The sequence below is a fragment of the Manis javanica genome, chromosome 4 (assembly GCF_040802235.1).
Source record: "Manis javanica isolate MJ-LG chromosome 4, MJ_LKY, whole genome shotgun sequence".
NCBI classification, from domain to species: domain Eukaryota; kingdom Metazoa; phylum Chordata; class Mammalia; order Pholidota; family Manidae; genus Manis; species Manis javanica.
In genome coordinates, this window is record NC_133159.1 from 14,306,970 (window position 1) to 14,322,095 (window position 15,126).

The following is a 15,126-nucleotide window of genomic DNA, read 5'->3' on the forward strand; positions in this document are numbered from 1 at the left end:
CGGACTTCTGGGACTGGGAACCGCGGTTGGTTCTCGCGAGATTTGCCTGGAGTCGTAACGCGGAGCCAGGCGGTGGGGAAAGCTGGAGCAGCGGTTGGGAAACATGTCGGACTCAGAGCTCGGCAGGAAGTGGGACCGGTGCTTGGCGGATGCGGTCGTAAAGATAGGTAAGGGGCTGCTCGATCCTGGCAAGCCCCGTCCAGAGCCAAACAGCCAGCTCAAGGCTCTGCCGCACAGACGGGCGGAAGGGAAGCCCAGTGAGAGGTCAGGCCGTTCGGCCTGGTGAGCCCCTCAGGCCGCGGCTAGCTGCCCGGCCCGGGCGGGAGGTCACCCGGGCGGCGGGGGACACGGGCCCGGGGAGCCTGGTCTGTCACCCGCGGAGGGAGGGGTGGAGCTGCAGCCCGGAGGAGGTAGGGGTCCGACTGGCAGGTGGCAAGAGAGTGCAGGGCGCTTCGGATTAAAATCAGTGTGCAGGGCACAACTTCATGCCTGAGGCTCGAAATTCCCCTCCTTGGTGCCACATCTCCCACACGGGGCGTTGGAGCCTGGTCAGGAGGCCTCATTCCTCCCCAGTTGAAACAAAAGTTCCTTCTAAAGAAGGTCATCGGGAGCATTTATAAGACACTGCAAGGCCCCAACGTGTGTTGCTGTCATTCCGAGTTGTAACCTGAATTATCGGCATCGAAGTAGTCTGGGGCGTGAAATTGGAGACAGCGGTGGTGATCTGGAATGAGAATTGGGGTTGGAAAGTAAGAGACTGGTCCTTTTTAGTCCTTAACGTAATTCGGCATAGCCTTTTAACATGTGCTCAGTGACTACACAAATGATGAAGTCACTGCATGGAGGGGAGGGGCAAGAGGGAAACTCATGTCTAAAGTGCCAGACCCTGTGCTTAGTGAAGTGAAGGGATTTGTCCAGGGTTTAATTAATGGCAAAGTTGCTAATAAGTGGCAAAATTAGGAATTTAACCAAGGTTTCTGGCTTCATGCCCCGTGCTCTTTCCTTGATATTATTTTTAATTATCCAGATTTGATATTTTTATATGACTTTGCCCTTGAATGGAAATATTGGAAAAGAAATAAGATTGTAAGCTCCATGAGAGCAGGTATCTTTTTTGGTTTGTTCACTGCTCTGTTACCATCCCCTTGGAAAGTGCTTAATAAAAACTGTTGAGAATGGATCAATAAATGAAGTAATCAGTCATAGCTACCACTTCACCCTCCAGTTTGCCACTTACTACCTGTGTGATTTGGGGCAAGTTATTTAACCTGTCTGTGCCTGTTTCCTCATTTGTAAATTGGCAATAATAATTATTACTGTCTCACAGAATTGTAACCATTAAGTTAGTTTATGCAAAGATGTATTAATGACATTAAGAATGAGTTATTCTGGAAGCGACAAAAGAAATACAGTTAACCTTTGAGCAAGAGAGGGCACCAACCCCCATGCAGTAGAAAACCAGTGTGTAACATTTGACACCTCCAGAACTTAGGGACCTACTGTTGACTTTATGGTAATACATAATAAAATGGACTAGCATCAACACACATTTTATGCATTCATGACCTACCTTTTTCTGAATTTTTTGGATATTTTAAATATACTAGGTAGTCTGTGAATGTTTTCAAATTGTCACAAATCTCTAAAAAATTTTCCAATGTAGTTATTGAAAAAAATTGGTGTCTAAGTGGACAGGAAGATTTAATATGTCTAGATATGAAATGACCAAAGTAATTACTAAACGATATGATGTAGTAGTTAAGAATGGCAGGTAGACAGAACTGAGTTTGAAATCACCCACTTCTCTCTTCACCTCCATCCTCACTAGTTTTGCAGCTTTGCGTAAGATCTCTTCCTTAGCTACGAAATGGGGCTAAAGAGGCAAATTTACTCAGAAGGGCTATGAAGATTGAAGGACAGAAAAATACAGAAGATACTTAGCTCAGTGCCCGGCACTTAGGTATTCATTAAATGGTGGTAGTAATAATTACTGATATTAATATGGTGCCACTGGTGGTCACTTGACACAGTGAGTAGTGATGTCATTCATGTGTGGGACATTGGGGAGTAGGGAGTAGTGGGATAATTAAACAAGGTATGGTGATACGTGGTTGCAGATAAAAATTTAAATGAGTGGTTCAGACTCTCTGCTGTAGAGTTATTATAAATCAAGTAAGTGGAGTGATGGGCTGAGGTCATCCAGTGAGAGTTTGCTAAGGCCTTCAGCTAACCTTTGGAGAATAACTTAGACTTGGATAGTCAGGGAATGTGGAAGAACTTGAGAAGAGTCCAAGTTGAACTTCGATAGATAGAGGAGGCAATTGAAGCAGGGAGAGGTGAAGTAGCTAGAAGTGGAGGAGCTAGGGTTAGAACCCTCGCATTCTAATTTCAGCCCCTGCTATCCCTAAAAAAGGCTGATTTTGGTGGAGTCGAAATTGTGTACTGTCTTAGGTTCCACTGGATCATGAAGGCTTTTGAGTTACCTTTGGTTTTTACACATGCATTCTGCATATTCAACTCCTCTGTCTTAAAAATCTATTACTTACTGCTTCCGGGGCTTGTTAATAAGCCTAAGCTTGTGGGGAATCATAGCATAGTTGCAAGGAACAAATATTTATTGAACTTGGGCCAGTCAGTGGGCCGATAGGCAGAAGGCATTCACTGCCCTCAACAGGGAATTGATGTGATATAAATGGAATTTTGGTATGATTGTTCTGGTAGTGTTTTATATAAAACAGATTTGGAGGAAGCAAATACTACTGTGAATGTGAAGTGATAAAAGTCTGAACTGTTAGACCAGAAAGAAATGGGTATGTTTGAGAAACATCAAATTTTTCCCCCCATTTATAAAATGGAGATAGCAGTGCCCCCCTCCTAGGCCAGCAGAGCCAAGTACATAGTAGAAACTCAATAAATGCTATTTTATTTATCTTTTCTCCAACTGGCTAATTGTGCCTCATTTCATTTCTTGGAAGGATGACTCCAAGGTTAGAACTTGCTTTGGTGGTGAATGTCATTGATGAGAATTTGGAAATAAAGTAGGAGGGCTGCATGTGCATCTCATTTGTACTGCACAACATGTAAGACTTAGTAACTGACCCCATGAAGTGGCAGGAGAGAGACTATAGTGACTAAAGAGATTTTGATTGCTTTTCTGCTTCCATGGTTGAATTTGAGTGAATTTGTCTCTTTCATAATAGACTTAGAGAAAGGGCATAATAAAAAGATGAAACATGAAAGTGTGATTTTGGGAGGCTTTAGTCTGAGAGGTCTTTGAGACAATGAGGAATAACATTCTTCCGTAGTGAGTGTAGGAGTTCCTATTCCTGTAGGCAGTGTTCTAAACCTTTTTGTCAGCTTGCTTTCCTAGCACTTCAAAATAGAGATGGAGACCCAGGGAATGGCAGCATGCATTAAATAGAGGTTTTGTAGAACACGTAGGCAGGGAAGAAAGGGCCAATACAGGCTTTCAGCTGTGTACTGATAATTTCATACTCTCCAGCTTGACAGAGACTGAAGGGAAGCTAAGGTGAATAGCTCCCTTTGTGAGCACTTCTCTGGCTGCCAGATACCTAAAGTGTTTTTGTTCTTTTCCCATTGGTTTGCTGAAAAATGATTTTATCATGTTTAGCCTAGATGTATAGCTGAGTTAAAGAGCTCTCATAAGCAGTTATTTTAGGCAGTAGTTCTTTAAAAAATGTTCTTCAGTGATCTCTTACTCAGAAGCTTGAGTAATGTCTTAACAGTTCTCATATAATTATGTCCTGTAGGAAGATCTACATTTAAAATGCCTCTCCCCCTCCCTTTGCCATCATAAGGAAAACAGTTCTATTTCTCTCTTTAGTTCTGGTTTTAAAATGCTTGTTTTGTGTGTATTGGGAGTATGGTAGGGTAGGTAGTTTCTCATATATATTCAGCCCATGAATAAAACAAAACAAAACATACACCTTTCTGTAACAGACACGGTAGCCCATTGTTCATTAACACATCCCTTTCTTTTAGCTCTTGTTCCTTTCTTTTCCTTTCTCCCCTCATATTTTTACCCTGCTCTTTAGCTTGATTCCTGCCACTGCCACCCACCCTTATGCATTGCCTAGTTCCTCTGTAAGATTTGAAATTAATGTATCTTTTATGAAAAAAATAAAACCTTGTTATCATTTAAGTTCCTAGGTGTCCTATTTATTTTCCATCATGTCACTAATTTCTCTTAATAGCACATACCACCTTCTAAAATTTGTGATTTGTTTCCTTACTTGATTGTCCCTCATTGAGAAGAATGTAAACTTCATGAGAACCAGAGTCTGTTTTGTTCAGTGTTAATCTCCCAGCCCCTGGCATAGAGGAGGCATACAATAATCACTGTTACATGAGTAGCATGTATTGCTGACAATTCTGTAGACTGTATTCTCTGTCCATATTTGCTATGCAGTATGTGTTTATTAGCTAAATGAATTAGCATTTAAATGGAAGTTCCAAGTAAAGCAGATTTCATGTGAATTTCTGCCAGTTGACATGTTTGGTCATGTGTCCTTGTACCCTTGGGACTTTTACCCAATTTTCAGTTCCATCTGGGTTGTAAATTATTGTCAGTAGATATTAATAGTAAAGTAGTATTAGAAATGTTTGGGAGTGGTCAACCAAGACACATGAACCAGAGAACACTTTTGTATTTAAACAAGTAGAGTGTGATGTTGGTTTAAGTGGTAGCGCCAAAGCCTTATTGCAGGAAATTAAACGGAGTGAAGAATATTACATTTTATGAATGGCATGTTCTGTTAGTTTTATGTGAATGCGTCATTAATGGTTTTTGGTAATTTTATGGGTTTTTGAGTTTTATCAGATTATTGAATGTTCTGGTTTTCTTTCTCCACTAAATTTCAAGGGCTGTCCCATTTATTTTTCTTGTTTATACTGAGTAATTTGTCATGTATGTATCTACCTGAAAAGTCACACGTTCTTGTTAATGAGAATAGACAGCATAATAGCTTGCCAACATAGGAAGTTTAGTAGTTCTAGGACAGAGCTGATGCCCTCAGCTTGTGCTTCTTCCCTCCGCTTGTGCTTGTCCCTCTGGACTGGATGGGAGGTTATAACTGTTCCAAGAGAAAATATAGTCCTAGGAGTTGAGAAAAGCACAGAGCTATGAGATTCATGAAGGTGCTTCTCAGTAAGTGTAGGGTTGTAAGCCCTGCAAGTAAGTGTAGGGTCATGGAAGTATTGCCATTGCCCTCAGCATCCTGTTACAGCTCAATCTTGTGTGCTGAAGGCCTGCCCTAGCTGGCTGTGACCTAATGACCAATAGATGTCTGTGTAACAGTGGCCAGGGCCTCAGTTGAAGATTTGCTGAGGTAGGAGGCCCCGAGGAAAATCTGATTCTAGTATTCCTGGATTCATCTGGAGGTCCTGGGAGTCCCTAATGTGACTTGAAAAGCTGTAAAATAGGCTGTCTCTTTCCCGCCACCTCTACAGTGACACCACAGACAGGAATGTCTAGTTTTACTAATCCATGTATTGGCTGGGAAATCTAAACAAGGAGACGATGTCATGTTAGGGAAAGGGGTTGCCATGGTGGTGATACTTTCCTGGAAAAAGGCTGTCCTTGCAAGCCAGGTGTATTAAGCACAACAGTGATTTTCATTTTCTTAATAACAAGGACAAATTAAGCCATGGACATTTGTAAGCAGCCCCCAGAATATATTCCATTCAGTGGACTTTAGTAGCATTTGCTTTTCTTTTCTGCAAATTTTTCATTAGAAATAAATGTACTAATACAAACCTCTCTGTGCCTCAGTTTCTTCATCTGTAAAATGATAGTATATGCTTTAGTGGATTGTTACAGGTAAGGATAAAATGAGATAATCTCTATAGAGCAGTGAAGACATTACTTATACTTGATAAATATTAGCTGCAGGATGTAAATAAAGGATAGCAGTCACAAGTTAAAATAACACATTTGCTCGGATCTTGGCTATTTTGGGTGGTGCAGAATCTGCCTAACAATCAGTATTCCAGTTTATATATGTAAATATGTCCCCAGACAATTTAATATTTGGGTGTGGAGGTGCCCTGGCCCTACCCTTGAGGGGCTTACCTTCTTGAGGAATATGAAAAGGAGGTTTTGACATTGGAGTTTCATCTTGGAGAATATATAGGCATTTGGTAGGTGGATGGAGTAGAAGACTGCATTCCAAGTCTCAGAAGCTGTCCCGGCAATGTCCCAGGGTTAAGAGAGATTTTGGTTCCTTCTGGGAATGATGATAATGGCTACCATTTATTGAGTGCTTGCCGTGTGCAAGATACTGTGCTAAGTATGTTACCTTTTACATACATTATCTCATTTAATACTCATAGCCTTGTGGGGTATTTTCCCCAATTTTTTTATTATGATAAGATATACATAGTATACATCTTAACCATCTTAGATGTACAGTTCAGTGGTATTAAATACATTTATAATGTTGTGCAATTATCACCACCACCCACTTCCGTAACTCTTCATTTTATAAAACTGAAACTACCCATATTATAATAACTCCCCATTCTTTTTTCCCCCAGTCCCTTGGCAACCACCATTCTACTTTCTGTCTCTGATTTTGGCTTAAGTACCTCAATATAAGAAGAATGAATCACATCAATTATACTTCAGTTTTAAAAAGGAATGAATCGTACAGTATTTCTTGTTTGAGACTAGCTTATTTCATTTTCATAATACCCTCAAGGTCCATCCATGTTGTAGCATATGTCAGAATGTCCTTCCTTTTACAGGCTGAGTAATATTCCACTGTATGTATGTATTTATGTATGTGTATCTCACATTTTGCTTATACCTGTCAGTGGATACTTGGGATGCTTCCACGTTTTAGCTGTTGTGAATTATGCTGCTATGAACATGGGTGTACTACTATCTATTGGAGATCCTGCTTTCAGTTCTATATAACCTAGAAGTGGAAGTGTTGGATCATATGGTAATTCTATTTTTAATTTTTTGAGAATCTGCCATACTGTTTTCCATAGTGGCTGTACCATTATTTTTAATAGAAGTTGATATACAAGCTTATATTGATTTCAAGTATATAACACAGTAGTTTAGCAGTTACCAATATTCTTAAATCCTCACCTCCCTGGTGCAGTTACCATCTGTCAGCATAGGAAGATGTACAGAATCATTGGCTATATTCTCCATGCTGTACTATCATCCCTGTAACCAACTTACATTATTGAGAATTTTTGTACCCTTTAATCCCCCTCACTCTCCCCACCCACCCATCCAGCCTCTCCCCATGGTAACCACCAGTCACTTCTCAGTGTCTGTGAGTCTACTTCTCTTTGTTTTGTTTTGTGTTTATATTCCACAAGTAAATGAAATCATATGGTACTTGTCTTTCTCCACCTGGCTTTTTTTTACTTAGCATAATACCCTCTAGGTCCATCCATGTTGTTGCAAATGGCAGGATTTTTTAAAATGGCTGAATAATATTCCATTGTATATATGTACCACATCTTTATCTGTTCATCTATTGATTAACAGTTTGGTTGCTTCACATCTTGGTTATTGTTAATAATGCAGAAATAAACATAGGGATGCATATATCTTTGAGTCAGGGATTTTGTTTTCTTTGGTTAAATTCCCAGAAGTGGGATTACTGGGTCATATGGTATTTCTAATTTTAGTATTTTGAGAAACCTCCATACTGCTTTCCACAGTGGCTGCACCAGTTGACATTCCCTCCAGCAGTGTAGGAGGGTTCCCTTTTCTCCACATCATCGCCAACACTTGTTATTTCTTGTCTTTTAGACAGTGGTATTTCTGACTGGTGTGAGGTGATACCTCATTGTGGTTTTGATTTGCATTTCCCTGATGATTAGCGATGTGGGGCATTTTCATATGCCTGTTGGCCATCTGTATTTCCTTTTTGGAGCAATGTCTGTTCAAGTCCTCTGCCTATTCTTTAATTCAGTTATTTGTTTTTTGGTGCTGAGGTGGCTGTACCATTTTACATTCCCACCAGTGGTGCACAAGTATCACAGTTTTTTCACATCCTCACCAATACTTGTTATTTTCTTTTTCTTTTTTTCGATAGTAGACATCTAGTGGGTATGAGGTGACATCTCATTGTGGTTTTGATTTGCATTTCCCTAGTGATTATTGATGATGGGCATATTTTCATGTGTTTGTTTTCTATTGTATATTTTCTTTGGAGAAATGTTTGTTCAAGTCCTTTATATATTTTTGAATCATTTCGTTGTGGCATTTTAGGAGTTCTCTATATTCTAGATATTAATCTCATATCAGATATTTGATTTGCAAATATTTTCTTCCATTATGTGGGATGCCTTTTTACTATGTTGATACTGTCTTTTGATGCACAAAATTAAAAATTTTCATGCAGTCCAGTTGGTCTACTTTTTTTCTTTTGTTGTCTATGTCTTTGGTGTCTGAACAGGAAAAAACTTCCAGTATTCCCTAACTGTCCTACTCATGGTACTTATAACATCAGATGTGTGGCTTTACCACACCAAGCAATTTTCTGACACCAGCTGGGTGTCCTTGTCATAATTCAATTCTTACATTAACAAGTTAGCATAACTAACCTGAAGGTTAAAGGCTCAGTTCCATAAGACTGTCCCCATTTCAGATGCCAATCACAAGTCTAGACTGTTATCTATGCTTATTAACTGTGCTTCATCATAAAGGCACAATCAATCATTAACTCAATTTCTAGCCCCTCTCCCCTTCTTAGAGAATGCAGGGTGGGGCTGAAGATTCCAAGCTTGGCTTGGTCTTTGTGATGACTGGCCTCCATTCTGAAGCTGTCCAGGAGCTCACCAAGGGTTGTCTCATTAGAACAAAAGACATTCCTATAACCCAGGAAATTCCAAGGGATTTAGTAGCTGTATACCAATAACTGGTGACAGAGAACAGTGTATATTTTTTCCATTATTTCACAGTGTCATATCCAAGAAATCATTGCCAAATACAGTGTCATGAAGCTTTTTATCCTGTTTTCTCTTAAGAGTGTTATAATTTTAGGTCTTACATTTAGGCCTTTGATCCATTCTGAGTGAATTTTTGTGTATAGTATCATGTAAGGAAGGGTCCAACTTCATTCTTTTGCATGTGAATATCCAGCATTCCCAGCACTATTTGTTGAAAACACTGCCCTTTCCCCAGTGAATCATTTTGGCACCCTTGTCAAAAACATTTGACCCTATATTCAAGAATTTAATTTTTTCAGACTCTCTATTTATCCTATTGGTCTGTATGTCCGCCTTTATACCAGTACCATGCTGTTTTTATTAGTGTAGCTTTGTGGTAAGTTTTGAAATAAAAGTGTGAGTCCTTCAAGTTTGTTCTTCTTTTTCAAGATTATTTTGTCTATTAGTGTCCCTTGGGGTTCCATATGATTTTTAGGATTAGTTTTTATATTTTTCAAAAAGCATCATGGGATTTTGATAGGAATTGCATTGACTGTGTAGATCACTTTGGGTAGTATTGACAACTGTTAACAAATAGTGTTCTATGGTATGGATATACCACATTTTGTTTATCAATGATGGACATTTAGTTATTTACACTTTTGGGCTATTATAAATAATGCTGCTGTGATCAAGTGAATAAGTTTTTATGTAGACATATATTTTCATTTCTCTTATGTACCCAGAAGTGGAATTGCTGGGTTATATGGCAACTCTGTAGCATCGAGAAAAGCCACTGAATGTTAAGCTGAAGAGTGACAGGTTTGAATTTCTGATTTCAGAAAGAGCACTGAAGTAGCATGAGGAGAATGAATTGGGCAGGGCTAGAATTAAAGCAGGAAGGGAGGTTAGTATATTATTGCAAAATCAGGCCAAAGATGAGATGATCAGATTAGAGGAAACCAGAAATAAGATGGAGCAGGAGTGGAATGGAGACAGATGTAAAAAGGTGACAGTACAGCAGTTAATTTTACAGAACTTGAAATGCAGGCTCATATGTGGGAGGAGTTGGGTGATACCAATGAAAACTTTTTTTGTAAATGAAAAATGATATGTGGTTGACAAATAGGAGGGACAGGAGGGGAGCCCAAGTAACAGTTCACAGTTATTAATTTCTGGTGTCTAGAGATGGGTCACTCTTTATATGTAGCTCAGTCAACAGAGATGAAAGTTACTGCTTTGCCATGTGTTCATTCATGAAAGAAGGGTTTGGCCTTGTTCTTTCCTTGTTAAGGAAGTAAAACAGTAAGTGACTTAGCAGCTGACCTGCTTTAGAAATAACCAGCAGAGTCTGTGTATTCATCCAATAATCAGTTAAGTGTAGTTAAGTTGATTGTTTAAGGCCATTTTGATGTTAAAAAATACTATACTGAAAGAGGCCATTGAATAAAGTGGAAAAAGAAAGCAAATTATTGTTTTTCTTTGAGTATAAGTCCATCTGATAAATGCGGGTTACCACAAAGTGTTGCTGGCTCACCAGAAAGTGCCTTTTGGTAGCCTGTGTTTGCAAATTGGTACATCTCTATTTCATGGAGTGATATCAATTAGACTAAACTAAAATACTTCAAAAGTTTTTGGTTGTTTATAAGTTTGGGTTTCAAATTCGTACATGTTAATTGTTGAACTAGAAGGCACATTTTGTTTGTTACATGTATTTCTAAACAGTGTTTGGGAGCAAAAATACTTTTTCCATTTGCAACAGCAATATGAATAATGGAACATTGCGATCTTGCTAGAGGAGAATTTTGTGTTAGTATTATAGAATAATGTAATTAGGTACTGTATGGAACTTGAAAACATTTAAATTTTGTTCTGGCTGTGGTTTTATGCTTTCCTAAAATGTGGCCTGAAACAGTTTATTAGTAAATACGCTGAATTGCTTTCTCTGGCAAGTGCATTTCAGTATTGAATCCAAGCAAAAAGACAAATATTTACTTATAAAAGCCGTTTGGTGTGGTAGTATTTTTGCTACAGCCATTGACCCACTGGTGAAATGTTAGGGTATTGCTAGACTGGATCCTGTTTATTTAAAGGCCAAGAGGGAAAGAGAGAGGAAGCTAACATTAATTGAATACCTGTTATGTGCCACCGTATTTGGTACGCTAATATATTATCCCTTTTTTTACTCTCCTAGCAGCTCAGTGAGGAAGTTAATATTACCTCTGTTTTTCCATCAAGAAAAATAATTTTCAGAGATATTTATAGAAATTAAGGAGCTGATTTAAAAACCTATATGAAAACATAAACAATCCAAAATAGCTAAAGTGATTTTTCAAAAAGAAAAACAAAGTTGGAGGACTAACATTACCTGATTTCGAGACTTACTCTAAAGCTACAGTAAACAGGACCGTGTGGTTTTGGAGAAGGCATACACAGGTAGATCAGTTGAATCAGCTAGTATTCAGAAATACACCCTTAAATATATAGTCAATCCATTTTTGACAAGATGCCAAGGCATTTTGATGGAGAAAGGAAAATCTTTTCACAAATTGTGCTAGAATAACTGGGTATCCATATAGTGAAAAAATGAATCTCATCATGCCTAAAAATTGACTTGAAAGGATCATAGACCTGAATGTAAAAGCCAAAACTATAAAACCTTTAGAAGAAAACAGGAGAAAAATCTTTGTGTCCTTAGTTCAGAAGAGATTTCATAGGTTATAAAAAGCAAAAATCACAAAGAAAAAAATCAACCTACTAGATTTGATCAACATTTAAAACTTTTGCTCTTTGAAAGACAACATTAACAGAATAAAAAGGCAAATCATGGAATGATAGAAAATAATTGTAATACATGAAGGACTTGTTTCCAGAACGAAGAACTCTTAATTTTAATTTGAAGAAGACAGACACCTCATTTAAGAAAATGGGCAGAATGTTTGAAAAGATTTTCACGAAAGAAGTTATACTAATGATAAATAAGCACATGAAAGATGTTCAGCATCAGTGGTCATTAGGGAAATGTAAATTAAATTCATACTGAGATACCTCTACACACCTATTAAAATATTTAAGAAAACTGGCAACACTAAGGGTTGACTAGCAACTGGCACTCTTGTACACTCTTGATGGGAATGGATAATGGTACAACCACTTTGTAAAACTGGTAGTTTCTTATAAGTTAAACATCTCTTCCATTCTATTCCTAGGTATTTACCCAAGAGAAATGAAAATACATGTTCACAGAAAGTCCTCTATATGAATATTAATAGCAGCTTTGTTTATCATGTCCCCAAACTGGGAAGAACCCAGATATCCATCAACAGTGAATGGATAAACAAAATTTGGACTATCCATAGAGTGGATCATACAGTAATAATAATCTGATTAATACAACAACATACATACCTTTCAAAATCATGATATTGAGTGAAAGCTAGACACAAAAGAGTATATACTGTGTGATTCCACTTATATATAAAATTCTAGGGAATCCACACCAATCTATAATGGCAGAGTAGATAAGTGGTTGCCTGGGGGTAGAGGGAAAGATGGACTGCAAAGGGGCACAAAGAAACTGGTGGGTGATAGCAGTATTCTCTTCCTTCCTTCCTTCCTTCCTTCCTTCCTTCCTTCCCTCCCTCCCTCCCTCCCTTCCTCCTTCCTTTCTTCCTCCCCTCCCTCTCTCCCTCCGTCCCTCCCTCCCCTCCCTCCCTCCCTCCCTCCCTCCTTCCTTCCTTCCTCACTCCCTCTTTCTCTCCCTCTCTCTCCCTGTTTGAAGTGTTATTGATATACCATCTTATATTGGTTTCAGATATACAATGCAGTGGTTCAGCAGTTACCCATGTAATTAAATCCTCACTCCCTCTAGTGCAGTTACTGTCAGCATAGAAAGATGTTGCAGAATCATTGACCGTGTATTTTCCATGTTGTACTACTATCCCCATGACCAACTTATATTATGATTGAGAATCTTTGTGTCCCTTTATTCCATTCACCCTCCTCACCTTCCCCCCAAATCCCTCCCCTATGGTAACCACTAGTCACCTCTAAGTGTCTATGAGTCTACTGCTGTTTTGCTTTGTTTTTATGTTCTACAAATAAGTGAAATCGTAGAGTATTTGTCTTTCTCCACCTGGCTTATTTCACTGAGCATAATACCCTCTAGATCATCCATGTAGTTGCAAATGACAGGATATCCTTTTTAATGGCTGAATAATATTCCATTGTATGTATGTTCCACATCTTTATCCATCCATCTATTGATGGACACTTAGGTTGCTTCCATATCTTGGTTATTGTAAATAATGTGGTGGTAAACATAGGGGTGCATATATCTTTTTGAATCAGGGATTTTTTTTTCTTTGGGTAAATTCCTAGAAATGGGATTACTGGGTTATATGGTATTTTCTATTTTTAGTTTTTTGAAGAATCTCCATACTGCTTTCCACAGCAGTTGTACCAGTTGACATTCTCACCAACAGTGTAGGAAGGTTCCCACTTCTCCACATCCTTGCCAACACTTATTATTTCTTGTCTTTTAGAAAATGGCCGTTCTGACTGGTGTGAGGTGATATCTCATTGTGGTTTTGATTTAAATTTCCCTGATGATTAGCCATGTGGAGCATCTTTTCATGTGCCTGTTGGCCATCTGTATTTCTTCTTTGGAGAAATAATTTGTTCAGGTCCTCTGCCCATTTTTTAATTGGGTTATTTGTTTTTTGGGTGTTGAGGAGTCTGAGTTCTTTATATATTTTGGATAAATCGCTTATGAATATATTCTCCCATACTGTAGGTTGCCTTTTTGTTCTGCTGATGGTGTCCTTTGCTGTACAGAAGCTTTTTAGTTTGATGTAGTCCCACTTGTTCATTTTTTATTTTGTTTCCCTTGCCTGAAGAGATATGTCCAGGAAAAAATTGCATATACATATGTTCAAGAGATTTTTGCCTTTGTTTTTTTCTAAGAGTTTAGGGTTTCATGTCTTACATTCAGGTCTTTGATCCAATTTTAGTTTACTTTTGTCTATGGAGTTAGACAGTAGTCCAGTTTCATTTTATTGCATGTAACTGTCCAGTTTTCCCAACACCAGTTATTGAAGAGGCTGTCTTTTCCCCCGTTGTATGTTCATGTCTCCTTTATTGTATATTAATTGACCATATATGCATGGGTTTATCTGGGCTCTCTGATCTGTTCCATTGATCTATGGGTCTATTCTTGTGCCAGTATAAAACTGTTTTGATTACTATAGCTTTGTGGTATAGCTTGAAGTCAGGGAGCATAATACCTCCAGCTTTATTATTCTTTCTCAGGATTGCTTTGGCTATTCAGGGTCTTTTGTGGTTCCATATGAATTTTAGAACTGTTTGTTCTAGTTCATTTAGTTAACTTTTTTTTATTGTGGTGGTAGTTTCACAGATATATACATCTGTCAAACAGAGTAAATTGTTCATTGAAATAGGTGCAGTTTATTCTACATAAATTATACCTCAAAACATTATTTAAAACCAACAAGATGTAAAATGAAATGAAAATGAAAAAATACTCAGTATTGGTGAGGATATAAGCAACCAGAATCCTCAGACTCAGCTTGTGGGAGTTCAAATTGGTGTGACCCCTTTGGAAAACTGGCAGTATCTGCTAACGCTAACTATATGGACATCCTATGACATAGCAATTCCATGCCTAGGTATATATCCACAGACTTGCATACTTGTGTTCGCTAAATGACTTATACTAGAATGTTTCATAGAACCCTATTCATAATAGCACCAACTGGATAATTCCCAAGTGCCCGTCAACAGAATGGGTAAGTAAATTGTGGTGTATTAATGTAAAGGAATACTATACAGCAACGATAATGAATGAACTACAATAGTTTATAGTAGTGTGGGGCCAAAGAGTACCATGTGATTCCATTTATATAAGAAACAGGCAAAACTATACTGTTAGAAGGCAGAGTATGGTTATCCTTGGTTGGAGAGTCTTGACTAAGGGAGCACAAGGCAGGTGTCAGGGGTTGTTGGTAATTTTCTGTTTCATGCTCTGGTTGCTTGTAACATGGGTTTGTTTAGTCTATGAAAATACATTGGGTGATACACTGAATTTTGCAGCTTTATGTAATATTTCAAGAAAAAGTTTTAAAAAGACATGAACTGTCACAGAAAGGTATCTGATAATTATAAAAGGAGAAAAGTTGCAGAGCAGTGTGT

At 38.3% G+C, this 15,126-nt stretch overlaps 1 protein-coding gene across 1 annotated transcript in view; it reads left to right on the top strand.

Annotated features, from left to right (window-relative positions):
* The first annotated feature begins 14 nt into the window (after window positions 1-14).
* MICOS10 (mitochondrial contact site and cristae organizing system subunit 10) overlaps window positions 15-15,126 on the top strand; it is a 31,083-nt gene continuing 15,971 nt past the window's right edge. The window contains exon 1 of the mRNA XM_017674540.3: window positions 15-167. Within this exon, the coding sequence (XP_017530029.1) occupies window positions 104-167 (64 nt within the window). The 5' untranslated portion in view covers window positions 15-103. The remainder of the gene's footprint in view (window positions 168-15,126) is intronic.